General features: G+C 37.0%; 1 protein-coding gene across 2 annotated transcripts in view; it reads right to left on the reverse strand.

Annotated features, from left to right (window-relative positions):
* The window catches only part of LOC115215608 (intraflagellar transport protein 88 homolog), a 149,345-nt gene that overhangs the window by 114,063 nt on the left and 10,055 nt on the right, over positions 1-25,227 (reverse strand). For both annotated transcript variants that reach the window (XR_005000679.1, XM_029784830.2), the window contains exons 3-7: positions 16,368-16,436; positions 12,898-13,081; positions 11,975-12,053; positions 2,448-2,538; positions 1,716-1,820 (exon numbers count right to left, since the gene is read on the reverse strand). Coding sequence is in view for 1 of the 2 variants with exons in the window: in XM_029784830.2 (XP_029640690.1) it covers positions 1,716-1,820; positions 2,448-2,538; positions 11,975-12,053; positions 12,898-13,081; positions 16,368-16,436 (528 nt within the window). In the remaining variant the exon portion in view is untranslated. The remainder of the gene's footprint in view (positions 1-1,715; positions 1,821-2,447; positions 2,539-11,974; positions 12,054-12,897; positions 13,082-16,367; positions 16,437-25,227) is intronic.

Consider the following 25,227-nt stretch of genomic DNA (forward strand, 5'->3'; position numbering starts at 1 on the left):
ATGAAACCTCTTGACAAATTCATACCAAGAAATGTTTTAGTAGCAGATTAAAGATTTCAAAGAACTTACACATGCACTGTTATTAGCTATGGGAAAGCTCATGGCTTAGTGATTAGAGCATTGGGCCCACAATCACGAGGAAGTGAGTTTGATTCCAAGACTGGGCTGTGTGTTGTGCTCTTGAGCAAGACACTTTATTTCACCTTGCTTAAGTTCACTCAGCTGTCGAAATGAGTTGTAAAGTCACTGGTGCCAAACTGTATCTGCCATTACTTTTCCCCTGGATAACATTGGTGGCATGGAGAGGGGAGGCATGGTATGCTGGGGTGACTGTTGGTCTTCCATGAACAACCTTGCCCGGACTTGTGTCTCGGAGGGTAATTTTCTAGGTGCAATCCCACGGTTATTCACCCTTCCGTTACTAGAACTTCTAGAATATGTTGCATCAATTAGAGATCTATATGACTGGAAGAGTAAAATGTGGCTTCTACAAGCCACAGTGCTGGTTACTCATCCTGGAGAGTTTTTTTTTTTGCACTGATTTTGCAGATTCCTGACTCTCTGTTGCCATCCAATTCCATTATTATGAATTTGAATTGGGAGCACGAGTCATGACAAATCTTTCATTAGCTGACTACACAATCATGGCCGCCACCCTGATGGATGCATCATGAGTTACTCTGGTGATAGAGCTTAGTGATCTTGACCATTGATCTTCTAGGATTTCTCTGCTCAGCATGAATGTAAGAAGTACTGTTGACTCACTTGAGCTCTTCCGCTGTCTCTTCACAATCTACCATGCTGCAACCCCATGACTTTGTTATGTGGCTGGCAGGATGGTTGAACAAGTGCTATACCTTGCTAAAGGGCAGCCCATATCTATGCAGGGTACAGTTGTCACTCTATGAGGTAATTTCAAAATAATTGCATACCCTAGGTGAATAGTAACTCCAAATAAATGATCTATAGGCATAAGAGTGGCTGTGTGGTAAGTAGCTTGCTTACAAACCACATGGTTCTGGGTTCAGTCCCGCTGCAAGGCACCTTGGGCAAGTGTCTTCTAATATAGCTTCGGGCCAACGAAAGACTCGTGAGTGGATTTGGTAGATAGAAACTGAAAGAAGCCTGTTATATATATGTGTAAATATATATATATATATATATATATATATATATATATAATATATATATATATATATATATATGTATATATATACATATATATATGCCGGTGGCACATAAAAAGCACCATCCGAACGTGACTGATGCCAGTGCCGCCTTGACTGGTTTCAGTGCTGGTGGCATGTAAAAAGCACCAACCAATCGTGGCCGCTGCCAGCCTCCTCTGACCACTGTGCCGGTGGCATGTAAAAAGCACCCACTACACTCATGGAGTAGTTGGCATTAGGAAGGGCATTGAGTTGTAGAAACACTGCCAGATCAGACTGGAGCCTGGTGCAGCCTCCTGGCTTCCCAGACCCCGGTCGAACAGTCCAACCTGTGCTAGTACGGAAAACGGACGTTAAACGATGATGATGATGATGTGTGTGTGTGTGTGTGTGAGTATGTGTGTGTGTGTGCGGGCGTGTATGTGTGTGTGTATATTTTTGGGTATCTGTGTTTGTCCCCCCAACATCACTTGACACATAGATACATTCACACACACACACAAACATACATCTAGCAGAAGAAGTTATACTAAATTGTTAACTTACTGAATAAGTTAAATCCAGATTAATAGGTTCTCCCTGGGATAACTGCTTCCTGAGGCGTACAACAGCTTTCTCTTTTTTTTCTGCATCTTTTGCTTTTTCTAAGGCCTGCAAAAGTAGGAAATTCCTGTCTCAGAGTGTGAAGAGAGACATAACAAAACAAACACAAATATGTGTGTGTGTCTGTGTATGTGTGTGTGTGTGTGTGTGTGTGTGAGTGTGCATGCATGTGTGTTTTTGTGTCTCTTTGTCTTCACATCACATGTATTTGTAAATGATTGTCACTGTCATACAAGCAGCGTCATTCATTTCCAATGTATCGCAAAAACATGTCTGGTCATGGGGAAATATTACCTTGCTTGGAAACAGGGTGAGGGTTGGTGACAAGAAAGTTATTTGGCTGTAGAAAATAAACTCCATCAGACCTATGCAAACATGGAAGGTGGACATTAAAATGATAATACATATATATATATATATATAATTGGACATGTGTGTAAATATAACAGTTAACAATCTCAGAAAAGGAAGGCAAAGTTGGGAGATATAGTTTGTTATGTAAGCATTATACCTGTAAAAGAATGTTTCAGAAACACAAAGTAATAAAGCAGAGATTTTGAACTCAGAACATAAAGTATCATAACTAAAAGCTGCATTTTTAGCAGAGGCTCTATCAGTTCTGTTGATTCAATAAAATATGGTTGGTTTATGAATTTGTAAAAATGGAAAACTTACAGCAGGAAAATCACAGCGGCTTGTAGAGAAACAGCTTTCTTCAATTAAAGCATAAGCTTTTTTCTCCAGATATTTCATTTTCTCTTCTGGTCTGTTTTGTTAACACAAATGAAAATAAAGATAAGAAAACACACAAACACAAGCGATAAAAATTTTTACAAACAAACAAATTATAATTATAGCATCTCTACCTCTTCATGTGAAGGTGCATGGCTTATTGGGTAGGTGTTCAGCTCATGATCAAAAGGCTGTGTGTTCGATTCCTAGGCCAGGCGATATATTGTGCCCTTGAACAAGGCACCTCGTTTCCCATTGTTTCAATCTACCCAGCCAGGGGTTAGTGCAACCCTTCTCTCCCTCCAAGTGCCACATGTTGGATATTCTGCTGGGTTTTAAGATGAGGAAGCCAAGAAAGTGTCTAGGATTGGACACAGACACCAATATCAATTCGTTAAAGCATGCCATATGTTACCAAGTCCTACTCACACTTGAGTGACATGTTCAGTGACCTTCATAGACAGGCAAACTTAATCTGTTATCTGATTTAACAGCTCTTCTTGTCTCTTGCAAGCACAAGAATAACCCATGAATTTGGAATTCTTCCTCACTTTCTCCCACCAGTATTTGAGGTAGTGGAAAAAGTTAAGAGTGTCACTCTTCTTCTCTCAACTAAAAGTTTATTTAAAAACTCTTCAATAATTATAGTAAACAGAAGGCATCTCTTCTTCTTCTTCGGCGGCGGCATCATCATCATCATCATTTGACATCCACTTTTCTTTACTTAAACAGGATCAGATAGAATTTCTTGAGGCAGAATTCCTATGGCCAGGTGCCTTTTGCATGTCATTGGTACAGTGCCTTTTATGTGTTACTAGCACTGACCAAGACCATGATTTCCCTTAGCTTGACATGTCTTCTCATACACAGTAAATCATCAGAAGTTTTGGTCGCTTGTCATCGTCTCCATAAGACTCAACAACTGAAGATCATATTTCACCACCTTCTTCCTGGATCTAGCCTCTTCCACAGGTTCCCTCCACAACTAGAGATCAACACATATATATATGATGATGGACTCTCCCATTGTTAGATGATGTATGAGGGTTTGACAATTTCTTATCGAACAACTACACTGATGATTTGTTTATAGTGATCAATTGTTTGTGTAGACATAAGCTCACTTCCTCCATCAAATCGACATTACCTGTACAGGTGCAACAGGTGCCACATGTCAGATGTTGAAATGATCACAGAGCAACATGAAATGAAGTACTTTGCTCAAAAACAAAACACAACACCCGGTCTGGGAATCGAACCCATGATCTTGCAATTGTGAGTGCAACACCTTAACCACTAAGCCATACATGATGGGTTTTTTTTATTTCTTTATTGCACACAAGGGGGTAAACATAGAGGAGACAAACAAGGACAGACAAAGAGATTATGTCATTTACATCGACCCCAGTGCGTAACTGGTACTTAATTTATTAACCCCGAAAGGATGAAAGGCAAAGTTGACCTCAGCGGAATTTGAACTCAGAACGTAATGGCAGACGAAATACCACTAAGCATTTCACCCGGTGTGCTAATGTTCCTGCCAGCTCACCACCTTTCTTTCAGTTTCTGTCCACCAAATTCACTCACAAGGCTTATGTTGACATGAGGTTATAGTGGAAAACACTTAGCCAAGTACTGAACTCAAGATCACATGGTCAGCAAGCAAGCTTCTTAACCACAAAGCTACATGTGCATCTCCAATGACTGTCTAAAAGGAGCAAAAACAAGAGAAAGCAAAACGGCAACTCAATAAAGACCCCCTACCCTCCATCCCCATCCCACCAGAAAGAGAGAAGTTAATCAAGAAATAGCAAAACGAAATAAAAGTAATCATTAGAAGATATGCAGAAACTCAAAGCCGTTTCTATTCTTTCATTCATTATTTTCTTGAGAATTGTCCTTCATAAGAAAAAAATAAATGAATAAAAAATTTGAAAAAAATCAGAAGCTGATTTTTTTTTTTTCCTGTTTCCCCCCCCCCCCGTATACACAGATAACACAAAATATTTGAGTTATTAGACTACTAAACTTACTTATACATACAAGAACCTTACATGAAAAGAACTACTTTTTGGGAAAAAATACAAGTCACATAGTGAGAGACTAATCAAAGGACGAAAAAATAAAAATGTAGCCAAAGTACTTCAGTATGTCAACATCTGAAAATAATTGCAGTTATTGCCAATAAACATCAAAGCAAAAGAAATATATGTCAGTATGCTTATCTTGACATCCCAGCTTTCTCTCTCTCTCACATACACACATATATATACTTACGAATGTGTGCCATCATAGTCATCATAATCATTAACATCATCAATGGTCATCATCATCATTTTAAAATCTACTTCCCTAAGCATGCTTGAATCAGATGGAATTCATTTAGGAAGATACTCTATGGCCTGATGTCCTTTCTGTTGCCAACTGACACTCAGCAAGGTAGTATTTTCCCATTATTTCCAACCAAGGAAGCATTTTCTCCCCATGGGGACATAAATTCACAGAAAATTGGAAACAAAAAACATCACTCATATAACAGTGGCACATGTTCACAATTATTTCATATCAAACAAGGCAAGGAGACACCAGCACACACATAAATATAGGCAAATATGAAGGGGTTCTCTAAGTTTCCATCAACCAAATCAATGTACAAGGCATTAAGTGGTTGGCATTAGGAAGGGCATCCTGCTGTAGAAGCCTAGCCAAAACAGACAATCGGAGTCTGGCCAGCTGTGTGATAAGTAGCTTGCTTACCAGCCACATGGTCCTGGGTTCAGTCCCACTGCGTGGCACCTTGGGCAAGTGTCTTCTGCTTTAGCCTTGGGCTGACCAAAGCCTAGGGAGTGGATCTGGTAGACAGAAACTGAAAGAAGCCTGTCGTATATATATATATTTACGTATGTATGTATATGTTTGTGTGTCTGTGTTTGTTCTCCCACCATCGCTTGACAACTAAGCATCTACTTTCCATGCTAGCATGGGTTGGACGGTTCAACTGGGGTCTGGGAAGCCAGAAGGCTGCACCAGGCCCAGTCTGATCTGGCAATGTTTCAACGGCTGGATGCCCTTCCTAACGCCAACCACTCTGTGAGTGTAGTGGGTGCTTTTTACGTGCCACCGACACAGGTACCAGACGAGGCATATATATATATATACATACATACATATACATATTGATATGTAATTGAACCATTTCATGAATCTGTTTTGTGTATTTGCACAAGTACAGTGTGCGTTTAATTTTATGGTGCTATGTTAGGAAGTTTTTAGACCCTGGCATCTTCTAGCATGTAGGCAACTTGCATACATACTTGTTTGCCCAATTTATAAATTGATTCATTTTACCTTAATTGGTGGATTGCATGATAACTACCTGATAAAATCTAATGTAAATGTTATCCTTAATTTTTTAGATATATTTATAGTATATAATTTCACTCAAACCCAAATTATTCACTGCTAAATTATTTGGTTATTAACTTTTTTCTATTTTTAACAAATATATCTACCAAAATTACATAAAAATATCTTGAAATACTAAAGAGTAAATTTATTCAATAAAATTGCCATTGTCTCCAACCACAGCCTTCAAATGACTTTGGAATCTCCAGCAAGACTTCTGGACAGTTTCCTTGTTAAAGTTGATAAAGGCTGCCATAATCCTTGCCTTCAGTTCATTTTTGGTGTTACAAGGAATTTTGTCGGTCTCTCACTCAACTGCACCCCACACATAATAATCAAGGGGGTTGCAGTCTGGGGAGTTAGGTGGCCAGATGTTAGAGATGATGTGGTTGCAGAAATTGGCTGACAGTCATGACTGAGTTTTCCTGCTTGTGTGATATGGTGCAGAGTCCTATTACCAGACATAGGCTCTTCCAGCAGCTACTCTCTTGACCCAGGGCAGTACTACCTCCCTCGGGCACTTGATGTAGGCCTCTGTGTTGAGTCTGAGGCTGTGTGGGAAGAAATATTTGTATTGGAGCTTCCGGTGTGAATGCCAAGCAGTACAGCATGTCGTTTCTAAATTTCTAGCAGAGCAAATTGCATCATAGTGCTGTTTTCTTCACAGATGGTGCCCGACTGACCCTACTATACTGTGGAGTCGACAAAATTAAAAACAATGCACATGCACGAAATTAAAGATATAAAATGACGACAATTTACCCATCGCATCCTGTATATAATATGTATGATGCATGTATACACCATCTTCATTATCATTTTCATTTAACATTCACTTTTCCAAGCTTACATAAATGTATATATTCTAAAAAAAAAATAAGATGTTGCAGGTATGTAGCATGCAATTTGATGGAGATTTCACCGTTATTTCTAACTGGTCAAGCTTCTCCATAGTGACCTTTTGCAGGCTTGTTGTAACTATTGTCTCTTTCAATTGGTATACATCTGTACTTCTTGGAATATACTGTGTTTCCTTTTGTTCTTTTAGCGATTCCAAATTTGAATCACAGCTAAGATTTTCTTTCAATAAAAGGCCACATTGTCTAACACCAGCTATCATAGCTCTTGATGTATTAGACACTCCAACGTACATAATGAACTGTAATAAGACGCCTGATGGGAAAGAGATGGAGCGAAGAGAGGTAGGTGGTTAGTACAGAGGTGTGAAGGAAGGAAGATATTGTTGCACAAAACTGAAATGCCAAAAGAAATACCAAGTAAAATAATGATTCTTTCATGAAAATGAAATCTAGTGAATAATTGAATAATAATTTTTCCCCCTCTTACAACCAAAACTTGCTCTATAGAAACTGATTCCAAATGTTGGCGGCAATTGCTTTACAAATTGAAGAATGTTTCTGACTTTTAAAAGGAAAATCTTCAAGGTTTATATAATGCAGAACATATAAGGAACAGTAATAATAGAAGATGGATGCTTGTGGAGAAAAGTGCAACAGATTCTATGAACCATGGCTTTTCAGCTATCTCAAAAGTTCAGAATCGATTCACTTGTTTTCTGTATTTCTCCACACACGTCTTTTGAGCTTTTATATTTTTATATTGACCCACTGCAATTTAGCTTACACCTACATACTTTTAAATATGCATACAGACACTTTCAGACATGTGGACATATGTAAAAACATATGACTATATATATATATATATATATATACTAGCAGTATCGCCCGGCGTTGCTCGGGTTTGTTTCGACCCGTTGGAATTGGAATTTTTGAAAAGTAAAAATTTTGCATTATGTAGCTTGTTATTCTCTTCAAGTGAACATTTTTCTGGTTGAAATACACCGAAAAGTGGCGACACAGCAGTGAAAAAATCGTAAAAAATAGGGATTTTCATAGAAAAAAGCACCTTTTTGATGTAAATAATTTTTGGTGTTAACATGGTCTGATTTGAATTTTATCTTCTACGGAAGGAAGAGCAACCCTTCTATCATACTCTCAATTTTGGTCAACTTACGCCGCAGGGTCTCGGAGGAGATAGTGTTAGTTGAAGGCTACCAAACCTGGCGCACACAGATAACTTCAGCTTTATATAGAGAGAGATAACACACACACACACACATGTATGTATGTATATATGTACATCTGTCCACTTCTTGCCATATTTTTATCCTTCACTTCCTACACACACACACACACACACACACACACACACTCACACACAGACACACACACGCGCACGCACACACACACACACACACCACACACACACTCACACACAGACACACACACGCGCACGCACACACACACACACACACACCTTCTTAGCTTACAATTTTCTTTCAACAATTGACACTGTCATATATGTATATGTTTGTGTGTCTATGTGTGTAAAAAGAAAGTGGGAGAAAGTGTGGTAATAGGCGGAGTAAAGCCTTCGAAGTGAGAGAGGGAAATCGTAAAATATTGAGTTTTCTCGAATTTTTGCTTAATTGGGGATCAAATTGAAAGAAATTTATATGCCATGACCGAGTGGAAGGTAAATTCCAATTGAAGAAATTGTGTGAGGAGTAAATCGTTATGTATTTATTTGTTTCTGTTTGCTCTGTATTTTTTTTTGAGTAGTGGTTTAAGGTACACTTGCAAAGAGAAAGTAGGAGAAAGTATGGTAATAGCAGGAGTGAAGCAGTTGAAATTAGAGAGGCAAATTGTAAAATATTTAGTTTTCTCGAATTTTTGCTTAATTGGGGGTCAAATTGAAAAAAACTTTATATGCCATGACCCAATCGAATCTACTTGTAAAAATCGTAGGTAAATTCCAATTGAAGAAATTCTATATTGTATAATTGTATTAAAAAGGAACATGGGAACAGGCCGAGAAAATCTGCCTTTTATCATAAGATATATATATATATATATATATATATATATTATACATACATACATATATACACCTATGCCAGCATTGCAACACATTTTCATGTGTATGTATGAAAATGTGTGAGTATATGTGTGTGTGTGTATATATATATATATATAAATTGTAAGTAAATCATAAATCCAAATGAGAAGCACACTCTAAGTTATAGAGTAGTAGAGTAATTAAATAAAGATAGTTATGGCAGGTCTATAGGGTTACCCTGGGTTTCATGTCGATAAAGCGCTTAGCTTTACAGTATTTCTTCAGACCTTAATCTGCTTAGCTGTATGCCGTTTCTTCAGACTGTAATTCACTTAGCTTTATGGTGTTTCTTCAGACCCTAATCACTTAGCTTTACAGCACATCTTCAGACCCTAGGGTATGTGTGTGTGTGTGTGTGTATGTGTGCAAGGCAAAGTGTCTAGGAAGTTTGTATAGTGACCACATGGTTTTGGGTTCAGTCCAACTGTGTGGAACCTTGGATTAGTGTCTTCTACAACATGCGTATATAAGTTTGTCCACGTAGATTTGTAAGCATGAATATGTGTGCATGTTGATATTCCATGCTAGTCACCCCTGAGATGAAACGGTGATGATGTTGACATTCATTGCTGACAATTGTTCAATTGTTTTGTCGTTTTCAAAGACCTCTGAAATAAAAACAAAACAAAACAAACAAAAAAAAACGCCCCACAAAACAAAAGATCCTTACTTGAATAACATGTAAGGGCTGATGATAGGAAGAGCATCTAGCTGTAAAATCCTGCCTCAAATAACTGCCAGTTCAGATAATTCTGACAGAAGATTATTACATTAAAAGTGCAACTGCCAGTGGAAACCTCACCAACTACAACTCAAAAAGTAGTTTTGTTCATTAAACACCAGGTATACTTGTTGTCAAAATTAGATATACATATATACACATATACATACATACATACATATATTGGCACTGACTGCATAGTTAAAACTCTTGTTCCTCAACAAGGTCTTGGATTTGGTCTCAGGACATGGTACCTTGGGCAAGTGTCTTTTACTTAGCCCAAGGCCTCTAATGCCATGTGAGAGAATTTAGTAGATGGAAATTAAAGAAGCCTGTCATCGACATATTATATATATGCATACACATGAGTGTGTTGTGTGTGTGTGTGTGTGTGTGTGTGTGTGTGTAAATGTTTGATGTCCATGCTGAGCTACAGCTACAAACATCACAATTTGTAGATAAGCTGTATATACTGACATCACTATTTGTGGTTGGGCTGCAACTAGAGACGTTTTTGGGACATTTCCTGTCAACAAATCATCAGTTATATTAGCACTTCCAAATTCCTCAGGAATAAAAGATCCTTTGCTTGGAAAACAGGAGAAGGTTGGCAACAGGAGAAGCATCCAACAATAAAAATCTTACCTCAAATACCACCCTACTTAACCCTTGCTTGAAAGAAAGAATAAATGTTTTCAGAGTCTCATGGAAGTGTGTTTATCATTTACCTTGTAAGAATATGTTTCCCAGGTTAAAAAATTGAAAGTGTTTCCTACAAAATGAAGCTATTTAGGAACAAAAGAAAAGTAGTGAACAACAGAATGCTTGTTGGATACTATAAAGCAGTGACTGCCAGTAATTTTTTTGCACTGCAGACAGTGGGGAACCATGCACATAACAAAACACAATAAAATGTATAAAATATAATATATAGATATTTTGTTTTTGTAATTGACTTGCATGGTTCTTGGTGTGAATTCATGAGTTGGAACAAATCTTGTTGTGTCTTGGGAGGGTCATGATGCCAATAATAATAATAAACACACACAAGTTCAACATCACTTCATTACTGTTAGTCAATCAGTTAAATATCTAACCGACTAACTCATTGACCATTTGTTCAATTTACTGGTTAAACAATCAATCAGTTGCTTGTTTGTCAAAGTCCTCTCGTTTGCTATTCATGATAACATCAATGAAATGGAAAAGAGAGAGCAAGTCATTAATGAGGTTGTGAAACTGATTGATTGCTTAACTAACACATAAAACAAACTGTCGATAAGTTAGTTGCTTAGATATTAAACCAACTGACTTAAAATAAAGAAGTGACACTGAATCAGTGTGTGTGTTTATTATTATTGGTGTAATGTCTCTCTCAAAAACACAGCAAGATACACGGCATCACCAAAAGTGAACAATAGCATTGTTAAAAGCATGAAATTTTCATGATCTTTTGGATGATGACTGATGAAGAATTAGCTATGTCTTGTATGTGAATTTTCCATTTGTTGTGGCTCTTTTACTCTTTTACTTGTTTCAGTCATTTGACTGCGTCCATGCTGGAGCACTGCCTTTTAGTCGAGCAAATCGACCCCAGGACTTATTTTTGTAAGCCTAGTACTTATTCTATTGGCCTCTTATGCCGAACTGCTAAGTTGTGGGGATGTAAACATACCAACATCGGTTGTCAAGTGATATTGGGGGGAACAAACACAGACACACAAACATATACACACACATACATATATATATATATACATATATACGACAGGCTTCTTTCAGTTTCCATCTACCAAATCCATTCACAAACACTAGTCAAAAGCAAAACAGTTGTGACATAAGCCACGTCTTTCTATTTGAACTTTTTGAAAAATAGTGTAAACTGTGAAATCGGTTAAAGCTTTAAATATGTCAAAAAAATATTTGAACTATTCTCAATGCATTTTCAACCCCTATTTTTCCTATATTTCTACTCGTGTGGAATAAAATAACTTTGTTTTATATATATATATATATATATTACATATATGATAATTATATAATGCAAAAACACCCTGCAGACTGCAATAGACAATAAAACAGAAATAAGATTTAAAAATTCATTCTTTCTGTGAAACCCAGTATTGAACTCTGGCCTGATGGTTGAGAACCTCGGCTATAAAGCATCTGGTGTGACACTGACATTATCGACGTTGGATCCAACAAACATTTCAGTTACATTCCTCCTAATTAGCATTGGATTAAAACAATATCCAAATGTATCAATTGTTTCTGATGAGAAATGAGATGTCAATGTTATGGTGATAGGGGAGGTATGTTGAATGACAGTGGTTTATAAAAGAAAAATACCATTTCCACATACTTTTCATCGGTCCTTTTCTCAAGAGGGGACACTGGGCTGATGCCTTTTAAAACCGGATCTGTGGAATCAAAAGTTGCACCTGGAAAAGAAATACACAAAATCACATTATATGTTATATATACACAGATATGTACATACACATATATATATGTACATATAAGTATGTGTGTGTGTGTGTGTGTGTGAGTGTATAATATACATAGATTAGATTTGAATCATTGGCAATTTTCTTCCTCTGTTTCTGAAGAAGACCTTTGCTCAAAACGTTATACCATCTTTCTTTCCTTCCCTGAGTTTCTGCTAATACTTTACATGTACCATGTCCACCTGTTGTTGCTTTATATATATATATATGTATATATATATATCATCATCATCATCATTGTTTAACATCCATTTTCCATGCTAGCATGGGTTGGATGGTTTGTCTGGGTTCTGGGAAGCCAGGAGGCTGCACCTGGCACCTGTCTGATCTGGCAGTGTTTCTACAGCTGGATGCCCTTTCTAACATCAACCACTCCACAGGGGCCAGAGGAAGACTTGTGAGTGGACAGATAGAAATTGAGAGAAACCTGTTGTATATGTGTGTGTGTGCGTGTGTGTGTGCATGTGTGTGTTTATTTGTGTCTTTGTGTTTCTGTTTGTCCCCACCACACCACTTGACAACCAGTGTTGGTTTGTTTAATCCCTGTAACTCAGCTGTTCAGGAAACAGAGTTCAATAGAATAAATACAAGACTTAAAGTTAAGTACTGAGGTTGATTCATTCAACTAAACCCTTCAAGGTAGTGTCCCAGCATGGCCACAGTCCAATGACTGAAACAAGTAAAAGATAAAAGATATAAATCTCTAGACAGAGAAACTGGCTATGGGTTGGTACAGAATATTCATACAGCATGATTTATGAAATGGAAATGAGCCCACCTCTGTTTCCAGCAGATGTATATCCAGCACCTCTTACAGCCGTCATTGGTCTTGCAGAGCCATCTTGAGGAGATATTCCGGTTCTAATAGGTCGGCCAAATGATGAAGACAGATTTGATCTTCCTCCCCATGTTGCTGTTCCTATAGGCTTTCGAGAAAATGTATCCCTAGGCACCATACCAGTCTGGAAAAGAAAGAAATCAACGTTGAAATCAAGGTCTCAATACACTCAGTAATAAATATACCCCTACTGAGGCAATGTCATAGCAAACTCCTAGTTGTAGAGTGTTGTCACAGTGATCCCTTTTTTGAGGTAATATCATGGCCACCCTCTAGCTATGTTGTCTTAGTGATCCCTTGGATACACAGTGTTACCATGGTGAACCTGTAGTTATAAGTTATTGTCACAGTGATCTCCTATTGAAGTAAAATCATGGTGTTTTTATGGTGAGACCCTATTGATGTATTGCTTGGTGAGTCCATAGTCATAGAATATAGTTGTGGTTCCAAAAGGTTGTGCCACAGTTAATGCACTACAAGTGTACCATGAAAATAATACACGACACTAGTGCCATGAAAATAATATCATTATGGTTCTAAAAATAATGTGAAAAAGACAAACTTAAATTCTATGCTACATTGTTGATAATGATGATGATGATGATGGTGGTGGTGTTGATGATGATAGTGATGATAATGACGATGACAATAGTGGTGGTGGTGGTGATGATGACAACAATGATGATGATGGAGGTAACGATGACAATGAGCCCATTAACATTCACATCACCATTAACTGTGTTAAATATTCCGATGTACTCCCATAAAGAAGATTAGTGCCATCTTGTTTGAGATTTTTCACTCTAGCATTCCTAATACTAATGATGTTAAAATATGCTGATATATTCATATGTAAATGAGTGTCTTTTTTAACATTTGACCATTCAACATTTATAACAATAATAGATATATTAATCATTGTCATCAATAGCATCTCGCGGTATCAGGAAATTCATTCCATTAAATTATCCTAGTGTTCTACGGTGGTTGTATAAACCTACTTTTGACTTAGAAGAACGCTGGCAACGAAGATTTGGGAATTGAAAGACATCCGAATCCAAGAATTGTTGTTATCAGCCATCAGTCATCTCATGCCTCTTTCTATCAATTTTCTCTTAACAGTTGCTCCCAAAAAAACAGTTGCACCAACCTGGAATGGTCTCCTCCTGAATGATCTATCAGAAGCATTGTTAGCATACAAGGAAATACTAATATTAAAGCTTTACATAAGACAGAGAGCTGGCAGAACCATTGGTATGCTGGGCAACATAACTAGCAGTATATCATGTCTTTATGTTCAAGGCTCAAATGCCATGCCATTGGGGTTGGCTTAGCCTTTCATCCTTTTGGGACTGACAAAATAAGTACCAGTCAAGCACAGGGATCTAGTTGATTGACTTAGCCCTTTCTATGAAATTGTTGGCCTTCAACCAAAATTTTGAATCAGTATTAAAGCTTTAGAATGCAGGCTTTAGTTGATCCTTGTATCACCATCTCACAGCTCCTAATAGATGGCTGGATTCTTTCTCACAGTTCTTTGCACATAAACATCTTCAACAGTCAATGATCTCATATTCATTAAATATGATGCATTCATAAATGAAATCAGCAATCTACAATACATTGTCCAAAAATTCCAGTCAATTGATCTTAATGGAGTTATGTCCCTTGCTTGTTGTTCTTAGAATTAACCCTTTCATTACCAAACCGCCCAAAGCCACCCGAAAAAAATTTTGGTTAATGTGACCAAACCGCACAAAGCCGCCCGAATTTACCTATTCATATTTAAATGAGAATATCAGAGCAAATCTCTTTAGTACATTCGTGAAAACACGTATTATACTTCGTAAACAGTTCAACTACAGTTTTGTACAATAATCGAAGTGTAATTTTAATTCCGTGAATTTTGGGAGATTTTTTTCCGAAATTTGTTCCTATTGTGTTTTCAAAATTTGTAATTCTGACAAAAAATGGATACGAATTTCATTATATCAAGCAGCGAGTCAGAATTTGAAGGATTTTCCATTGAAGACCTTCATAAATCTAACTCTATGACTGAAAAAAAAAAAGCACATGGTATTTGATAATGAATCTGATGTTTCATTTTCCGAAAGTGAAAACAGTGAATCCGAGATCTCCGACAGCGATAAAGAAAATGTATTGGCACCTGAATGGAGTGAAAATTTAAAAACTGTTTCTTTCGGTGATTTTTCTGAAGAAACTGGACCAAGCCACAGACTTTCCCAGGTAAGTAAAGCCTTAGACTATTTCTTTTTACTTTTTTGAATGAGCCTATTTGAAATCATTACGGCGGAAACGAACTGTTACGCTAAACGTAAACAAAGCGAAAGAAACGATAGTTTGTGGTTTCCTACAACCTTAAATGAAATTAAGACTATTTTGCCATAAATATTATTATGGGTATCAGAAAGTTACCCAGAATAACAAATTCTATCGTAAAATTTTGTTGTATACCCAATTGAATATTAGCTAATAACCCATTTTCTATAGCGATGTTTGAACAAAATTTTAATAATTTTATATTTTGTTGAATTTACCTGTATCTACCTGCAATTAGAGTCACTTTGTGACAAAAATTATAGTATAGAATTGGTTGAGAATATTTCATTAAATTATCTTCCAAAAATCAGATTAATAGATTGATAAATAAAAAAGTTATAGTTGTTTAATGAAACCAGACTAAATTTATGATTACGTTAGAAATTAATTGAAACACATAAGGGGTGTATTTTGGTCAGAAATATAGTAACGAAAGGGTTAAACTCTCTTAGGAGTTGTTACCAATTAATTGTTTGGATAATCTCAGTCTAATGAAGTTTTTCCACTGACCTGTGTGAGACCATATGCTATTAAAAAGACCAGGTTTTTTCTGCAAGATATGTTGGGGTCTTGCTACAAAACAGTACAGCATATCTTTAATCAATTTTTTTCAACATTTAAACTAAAACTGTGTACTAATTCATATAACCCACAGAATACAATTTCTTATTTCTTTATTGCCCATAAGGGGCTAAACATAGAGGGGACAAACAAAAGGATTAAGTTGATTACATCGACCCCAGTGCATAACTGGTACTTAATTTATCGACCCCGAAAGGATGAAAGGCAAAGTCTACCTTGGCGGAATCTGAACACAGAGCACAATTTCTGAAAAAGTGCAGAAAGTGATTTATTTGTTGTAATAAAAAAGCAACAAAATCACAAATTTTGGAAGGATGAACTACAATCAGTTTTATTGACTCATATTTTATTAACCCCAAAAGCATAAAAGAAAAGTTAACAACTTTGGTAGGATTTGAACCAAGAACATAAAGGGATGTAACCAAATACAGCTTTCCTAGTTCTGCTCATCTGCTACTATTTATTTGTTGTAATGAAGCATATTTTACCTGTGGTGCTCGCCGGCCATGGCTAGTTTGTAGTACAGCTTTTTGAAAATTGGGATCATCAGCCAGGTCCTGCAGGATAATAGAAAAATTTCACATATATTTAAAAGAATGAGATTGAAACAGTAATCGCTCGATAATGTAAAGTATAGAAGCCATCTTATCATGGCTAACCACATTGGGGAGGGGGTGTTACTGTAGCTTTATAGGCCCAAGAGATCTTCGTCTCAGGACACAGATATTGTGTCTAAAGCCAGCTTGAGATGAAGATCTCTTGGGGCTATAAAGCTACAGTAACACCCCCTCCCCAATGTGGTTAGCCATGATAAGATGGCTTCTATACTTTACATTATATATATATGGAAAAAAAAGTCAAGATAGAAAATGCTAAAATAATTTTATAAAAAACATTTCAGTACAGGTTTCGGTCATTGAGACTTTTTCAACTGTAAGTATGGAAAACAATTAAATTTTGGAAAAATTAAAAGAAAAGTTTGTTTAAAAGAATATTTGCATAGTGTTCCAATACAAGAGGCATTTTCCTTGTTTCTACCTGTTTTTCTCTCTCTCTCTCTCTTGTTTACTCTTGTGGGTTCGAGGTCGTTGTGAATTCTTGGTGGAAGAGGAGGAAGAGGAGGAGAAGAAGAAGAATATGGGCGTGCCACGACAGTAGTATGTTGAATGGTCAACTGCCCTGAAAGTGACCCACTGTGGACGGTAGTAGTGATTGAATTCCTGAAACATCTCTTCTGAATGTTTTGCTTATATATATATATATATATATATACACACACACACACACACACACACACACACCACACACACACACACATATATTACCCATACCAGCATGGACAACAAATGTTAAATGATGACACATATGCAGGGTACTAGAGCTAAATTTGATGATTTGATGTATTGGTGAACAGTCACTGGTGTTGGAGAGCATACAGACAAAAGTGGTAGCTGAGAAAAAGTTAGCTGATGCAAAGGATTGGAAGACATCTGTATTTTGGTTGTTGGAGAATTTCTACAACTTCACCAGTTTTGATTTCTGAGCTCCTAATTCCTTCAGTTGTAATCCCATGGACTACCAAGTATGGAGCTCTGTTGTAAAAGGCACTAAGACTAAGCTTGTGAGGGCCAAGATCAAGGACATGTTCAAAGATGTTTGAAGGGACACAGTGAAGAACATATGTGCCAAGTTCAGGAGACATTTTGAAGCCATGGGAGAAGCTGAGAGCAACTCCTTTCAGTAAATTGTTATCTTCCAGCCATAATTTAGTTGGTATTTTTTGATTTTTTAAGACTTTTATTTTTCGATGAGGTATTGTATTTTATTTTCCTTTTATGCAAACTGTCAAATGTAGCTTGACCACCTAGTATACACACATATACATATACATAAAAATATATACATACAGACACTTTTAAAAAAATATTTATGCTTTTTATCTTTTATCTGTTTCGGTCATTAGACTGGTCATGCTGGGACACCACCTTCAAGAACTTTTAACTGAATGAATTGACCCCAGTACTTATTCTATTTACTTATTTATTTATTTTTGAAGCCTGATACTTATTCTATCAGTCTCTTTTACCAAACTACTAAGTTATGGAGATGTAAAAACACCAGTTGTCAAATAGTGAGGGGGGGGGGAATACAGACACAAAGACATGCACATTAGATATAACTGTATGATGGGCTTCTTTCAGTTTTCATCAACCAAATCTATTCACAAGAGTTTGGTTGGCCTGGGGCTATAGTAGAAGATACTTGCCCAAGATGTTATGCAGCATAGAGCCGGAACCCTGAGGTTGAAAAGCACACTTCTTCCCACACAGCTACACCAGTGCCTATATTTAGAATTTTTACAATTGTGAAATGAGGAGAATCAGAAGTCATTCAGATAGTATTTCTTTATTAGTGTTGCTGATAATGACACTATTATCAACTAATGATAGTAGTAATAATGAAAATATGCATCCAAAGGCCTAAAGTTTTAATGATGAAAAGTGGCTGAAAGATTTAAGCATGAGGGTATAAAATTACCACAAGATGATATCATGAGATCACTAAGAAATTGAGAGATTCAAGTACCTAGGGATGCTGCAAGACAATAAGACAATTGAAGGAATAATGAGGAGAACATCTCCTAAGAGTACACGCAAAGGATAAGTAAGATGCTTGAAACAAAATGAAATGGAGGGAATATTCTTTTCTACGCTAGGCACAAGGCCAGAAATTTTAGGAGAGGGGACCAGTTGATTAGATGGATCCCAGTACGCAACTAGTACTTAATTTATCGATCCCGAAAGGATGAAAGGCAAAGTCAACCTTGGTGGAATTTGAACTCAGAACATAAAGCCAGACAAAATACCTGCTAAGCATTTCACCTGGTGTGCTAACGTTTCTTATTTCTTTATTGCCCACAAGGGGCTAAACATAGAGGGGACAAACAAGGACAAACAAAAGGATTAAGTCGATTACATCAACCCCAGTGTGTAACTGATACTTAATTTATCGACCCCGAAAGGATGAAAGGCAAAGTCAACCTTGGCAGAATTTAAACTCGGAACGTAAAGACAGACGAAACACTGCTAAGCATTTCGCCCGGCGTGCTAACGTTTCTGCCAGCTCGCTGCCTTAAATTGAGAGAATATTATCAAAGCAATGAATGAATACACAGGCCATGTCTGGATTAAGCTATTTTACTCCGTTTTTAAAAAAAGACAAAGATAAAGCTACAGAAATTAGAACTAGGAAGCTGTTGACAATGTAACGCATTAAAAGTAATATTGGCAGACTCTACCTAGCATAAAAAAAAAAAAAACACAGAAGACACCATAAATATTGTGATACTGGGTTTAGAAAAACTATGTTGTATGTATGAATAAAAAATACCATTGGCAGCTAGAAATATCAAAATAAGCTACAGAATCAGTAGGAGACTTTGAGAACAGAAGGATTAATAACAAATAGGATTAATAACAGAATAAGGAAATTAGATGTGAAGAATGCTGGCAGTGACTGGAAGATAGAAAACTGAAACAAGAAAATGAATCATTAACTATAGCTGCTCAGGTGCAAGCCAGTCATACAAATTTGGAAAAAGCAAAGTTTGATAAAACTCAGAGAGCAAATGCAAAATCTGAGGAAAAGGAGATGAAAAAATATTTAACCAACTCTGGGTGAAAGCAGAAGGCTAGCACAAAAAAGTGTATAAGCACAGGTGTGAGTGTATTGGTAAAAGTGTGCTGTGGGATGTTAGCTGAGTGAGTGGATTTCAAGAGTATGAACATGAGCCAGAGGGTATTATGGTAAGTAATAATTACAGGGTGAAGGCACGTGGCTTAGTGGCTAGGGCATTCGGCTCACGATCGTAAGGTTGTAAGTTCAATTCTCAGAGACGCATTGTATCCTTGAGCAAGATACTTTATTTCACGTTGCTCCAGCTGGCAAAAATGAGTAGTACCTGTATTTCAACAGGCCAGCCTTGTCACACTCTGTGTCACGCTGAATCTCCCTGAGAACTATGTTAAGAGTACACGTGTTTGTGGATTGCTCAGCCATTTACACGTTAATTTCATGAGCAAGCTGTTCCATTGATCGTATCAGCTGGGACCCTCATCGTTGTAACTGACGGAGTGCTCCTACTACCTACCTAATAATTACAGGACTTAATGAGACTTCTCAATAAAGACTGACCATACAACTGAAGCAAGAAGATCAGACATAATTGAAAAAAAAAACCCCAAAAAACAAGGAATGTGAGATCATAGGTGTAGGAGTGGCTGTGTGGTAAGTAGCTTGCTTACGAACCACATGGTTCTGGGTTCAGTCCACTGCGTGGCACCTTGGGCAAGTGTCTTCTACTATAGCCACGGGCCGACCAAAGCCTTGTGAGTGGAATTGGTAGACGGAAACTGAAAGAAGCCCGTCGTATATATGTATGTATATATATATATGTGTGTGTGTATATGTTTGTGTGTCTGTGTTTGTCACCCCAACATCGCTTGACAATCGATGCTGGTGTGTTTACATCCCCGTAACTTAGCGGTTCGGCGAAAGAGACCGATAGAATAAGTACTAGGCTTACAAAGAATAAGTCCTGGGGTCGATTTGCTCGACTAAAAGGTGGTGCTCCAGCATGGCCACAGTCAAATGACTGAAACAAGTAAAAGAGAGTAAAAGAGTATAGACTTTGAAATGCAACAGAGTGGATATTAAAGAGACTGAGAAACATCAGAACCTAGCCATAGAAATAAAGAGATTGTAGAAGACGAAGATGATAATTGTTCTTATGGTAATTGGTCTATCTGGCAAAACACCCAAAACGCTACCCAAGAGATGGAATTATTGGAATTGAGATACAAAGTGTTGATTTGCAGAAAAATATCATCTTTGTAAGAATCCTAAGAAAGATTCTTGAGATTTGAGGAGACCTGTTGTCACCAAACCTCAAGACAATCTCCCTAACTAAAGTAGCATGTAATAGCTTTATAACAACAACAACAGCAACAACCACCATAATAGTAGTTTCAAATTTCAGCACAAGGCCAGTAATTTTAAGAGGGAGGAGCCAACCAATTAACCAAGCCTCAGAACTGAACTGGTACCTATTTTATTGACGCCAAAAAGATGAAAGGTAAAATCAATCTTGACAGAATTTGAATTCAGATTGTAAAGCCAGAAAAATATGTTGCTTAGCATTTTGTCAAGTGCATTAATGATTCTGCCAGCTCTACTATCTTTGTGATTGGAGAATGGTAAACACCTCCAATATAAAAGAATTAGTAGTAATTGTTTTTGATATGGAAATTATGAAAAATGGGAGAAGGAGAGATGGAAAAGAAGTGAAGAAGAAAGACTGCATGTGTGCTTTGTGTGATTGAGAGAATTTGAATATGGGTTCATGTGAGGGGGTGAGAAGACGTGTGTGTGTGTGTGTGTGTGTGTGTGTGTGACAAACAAAAGTTGTATACATGTGAGAAAGAGAGAGAAAGACAAGCACAATTTCTGTGCATATATATGTATGAGAAAAGAGAGAGGGGGAAAGGAAAGTAGAAGGGGGAGGGAGGGAAGGGAGGGGGTAGAGAGAAATAGAAGTGCTGTGTATGTATATGCATAAAAGAGACAGAGAGAGAAAGGGGAGAGATTGGGGGAAAATGAGAGGGGAGAGATTGGATAAAAGTGAGAGAGAGAAGAATATATATATATATATAGAGAGAGAGAGAGATGAAAGAATTCTGTGTGCATAAGTAAAACAGAAAGAAAGAGGAATATTATTGAAACAAAGACATATTGACTTATTTCAATATCTTTTGGATATTGTATTAAACAATGATGATTGGCATGTAACAAATTCCTGTGTATTGGCATCAAATTTCTATACTGCTTTCCTCTGCAACCTTTTTTCCTCAACATCCCCTTCCTTAGGCAACATGCATGCACACATACACACACACACACACACATGGTTGGCTCCAGATAAAAGATAACGTCCACGTATATATGTTTACAGGTAAGACTTCTTTTGTGAAACTAGTTCATGCCAAAACATAGCTAGAACAAGACACAGAGAAAAATGAATAAACAAATACGTAGAAACAGATGAAACAAAAAAAACCCAAAAAAAGAGCAAGATGCAAGAACTAAACATAGACAAAAAACAGAAAAATTAAAAGAAAAATAAAGAAATATATATATATATATATTTACAAGAACCCACAAAAATGAGCAGACTTTGGTAAATATGTATTTTGTAAACGTTAGCAAATAGCAAGATTTATAATTGTTCTTGTAGAACAAAGCAAGAAACAAAATTAAAAGGAGAGGAAGAGAGGGGAGGGCAAATAAAAGAAAATGAAAGTAAAAATAGAATTCTTTTAAAATATAAATCTTTGGGTTCAGAATAAATAGTCTTGTTTTGAGTTTCTATCTGAGGAAAGTTTTGATCAGAATATTTTCAAGTAATTAATACAGTACCTATCTTTCTATATATAAAGGCACACACATACAGGGTGGCCCCAAAGTCTTGAAGGTGTTGATAATTCCTTTATGTTTTAAATTTATAATATCTTAGCATTATATACAGTGTGTGTGTGTGTGTGTGCATGCATGCATGTATATATATATATATATGTGTGTGTGTGTGTATATATATACATATATATATGACAGGCTTCTTTCAGCTTCTGCCTACCAGATCTACTCACAAGGCTTTGGTCAGCCCTAGGCTAAAGTAGAAGACACTTTCTCAAGGTACTGGGCAGTAGGACTGAACCTAGAAAAATGTGGTTGAGAAGCAAATTTCTTACCATACAGCCACACTTCTGAGTGGTTAAAAATTCTGCATTCCAATCTTCAGGCCCCTATTTTGAACTGATTTGTACTATGTATCTATGTGTATCTATCCAGCATTACTCACAAAGCATGTGGTGATCTGGGACTATGAGAAAAAGTGTTTGCTCATGATATCTTTGTAATGGCATTGAATCCAGAACTTTGTCATTGAGAGTAAACTTCTTAACTGCTGGCCACATTTGTTTCCTCACGACTGCACACAAGCACACATATATAAATGACCATGGGATCACACCTTGAAAATTCCCCCCTGAGGCACAAGTCTAGGCAGGGTTGTTTATGGAAGACCAGCAGTCACCCATGCATACCCTCTCCACACTATTATATGTACAAAGGGTAAAGGGTAAAGACCCCCCCTCTCCACACCATTATATGTACATAGGGTAAAGGGTAAAGTCCCCCTTTGGTCATAAATGACCATGGGATTGCACCTTGAAAGTTTCCCTCCAAGGCACAAGTCCAGGCAGGAGTGTTTATGGAAAACCAGAAGTCACCCACGCATACCATCCTCCCCACTATATGCCATTACATGTACATAGGGTGAAGAGTAAAGACCCCCTTCAGTCATGAATGACTATGGGATCACACCTAGAAAGTTCTGCTCTGAGGCACAAATCCAGGCAAGGTTGTTAGTGGAAGGCTAGCTGTTGCCAATGCATACCAATCTCTCCTCTCCACACCAGTGATGTTATCCAAGGGAAAGGCAAGGGGGCCCGATACAGCTTGACACCAGTGATGTCACAACTCATTTCCACAGCTGAGTGAACTGGAGTAATGTGAAATAAAGTGTATTGCTCAAGAACATGACACACAGCTCAGTCCAGGAATCGAACTCACTACCTCGTGATTGTGAGCCTGATGCTCTAACCACTGAGCCATGCACCTTCACATGTAGCATTTATAGAAATGAAATGAAATATACTTTGACTGGTAAACTGAAAGAACAGTGGCATACATGAGTGTGGGCTGGGGGTAAAGCTCATGCTTCCAATTTGTTCCAACCAATATGTCTCTTGTAATTTATCAAAGCATACAACAGAAGCACTAAGACACATCAGTAACACTAAAAAACATTCATTCACTAACACACAAACACACACATACCAAGAACATTTTCTCTGAAGGAACACAAGAAATGTCAAACCTAAAAAATATTCAATGAACCAAATAGTGTACAATCTATTTCTGAAGACTTACTGCACTCTCTTTCTGTTTACCACTATCACCACCACAAATACCAACAACTCTACCACCACCACCACTACCCCATCACCACAATATATCAGATTCCAGTGTCCAAGAATTATTGTTTTCATAGTAGCACCCTTGACACAAGTGTCATGTAACAATATCAAATTCTATCATTTCATATATATATATGTATATATCTATTATATGTGTGTGTGCGTGTGAGTGTGTATGCATGCATGGATATATATATATATATATATATATATATATATATATGTATGTATGTATGTGTGTGTGTGTGTGTGTATATATATATATATGTGTGTGTGTGTGTATATATATATATATATTCTAAACTTTACCTTTAAAGCTGATTATAATTCTACCATTAAAACCACTTAAGAATGGAAGCTTTCAATCACTTTTCAAGATTTTTGTTCTTACTTGCTACTTATCAGACTCAGATCTGTATCTAATTTTATCCTTAACATAATCATATTTGTTGTGTGCAAACACACAAAACAAAAAGAGAAAAACATAAATATAAAAGCTTTCAACTTTAACACACTACTAATCCCATTTAAGTCACCCATTCGCCTGACATTACAGAATAGATCAACTAAAACTAATAAAGAGAAAGGAAAAAAAAAAACACGTTTTTCTTGAAAGTGAATTGAATTTTCCAACAATTAAAACAGCTTGTGTCAGTCCTAATCTCTAGATTTATATAGTGTCGGATCACAAGACAAGATTTACACCTGTATGGAGAATAGGTCTATCACAGGTCAACTCAAATTACAGACAGATTTTTAACACGGTATAATCTTTTGAGGTTGAAAAGACTAACACTAAGCTGTAGCCCCATGAATATTGGCACTCCATCAGTTAGGACGATGAGGGTTCCAATTGATCCATTTGACCAAACAGCCTATTTGTGAAATTAACACGCAAGTGGCTGAGCACTCCACAGACATGTGTACCCTTAATGTAGTTTTCAGGTAGATTCAATATGACATAGGATGTGACAAGGTGGGCCCTTTGAAACAGAGGTACAACTCATTTTTGCCAGCTGAGTGAACTGGAGCAATGTGAAATAAAGTGTCTTGCTGAAGGACACAACGAGCCACTGGGAATTGAACTCATGGCCTTATGAATGTGAGCCGAATACCCTAACCACAAAGTCACGTGCCTTCATGAATAAGATGAGAAGAGGAACACTGACCCAATAGATAATAACCATGTTGCTTATCTGAAACAAAAATTCTTGCTCTCAAATTCAAAATTTTTTTCTCCTCATAACCACAT

Source organism: Octopus sinensis, linkage group LG9 (assembly GCF_006345805.1).
Source record: "Octopus sinensis linkage group LG9, ASM634580v1, whole genome shotgun sequence".
Lineage (NCBI taxonomy): Eukaryota > Metazoa > Mollusca > Cephalopoda > Octopoda > Octopodidae > Octopus > Octopus sinensis.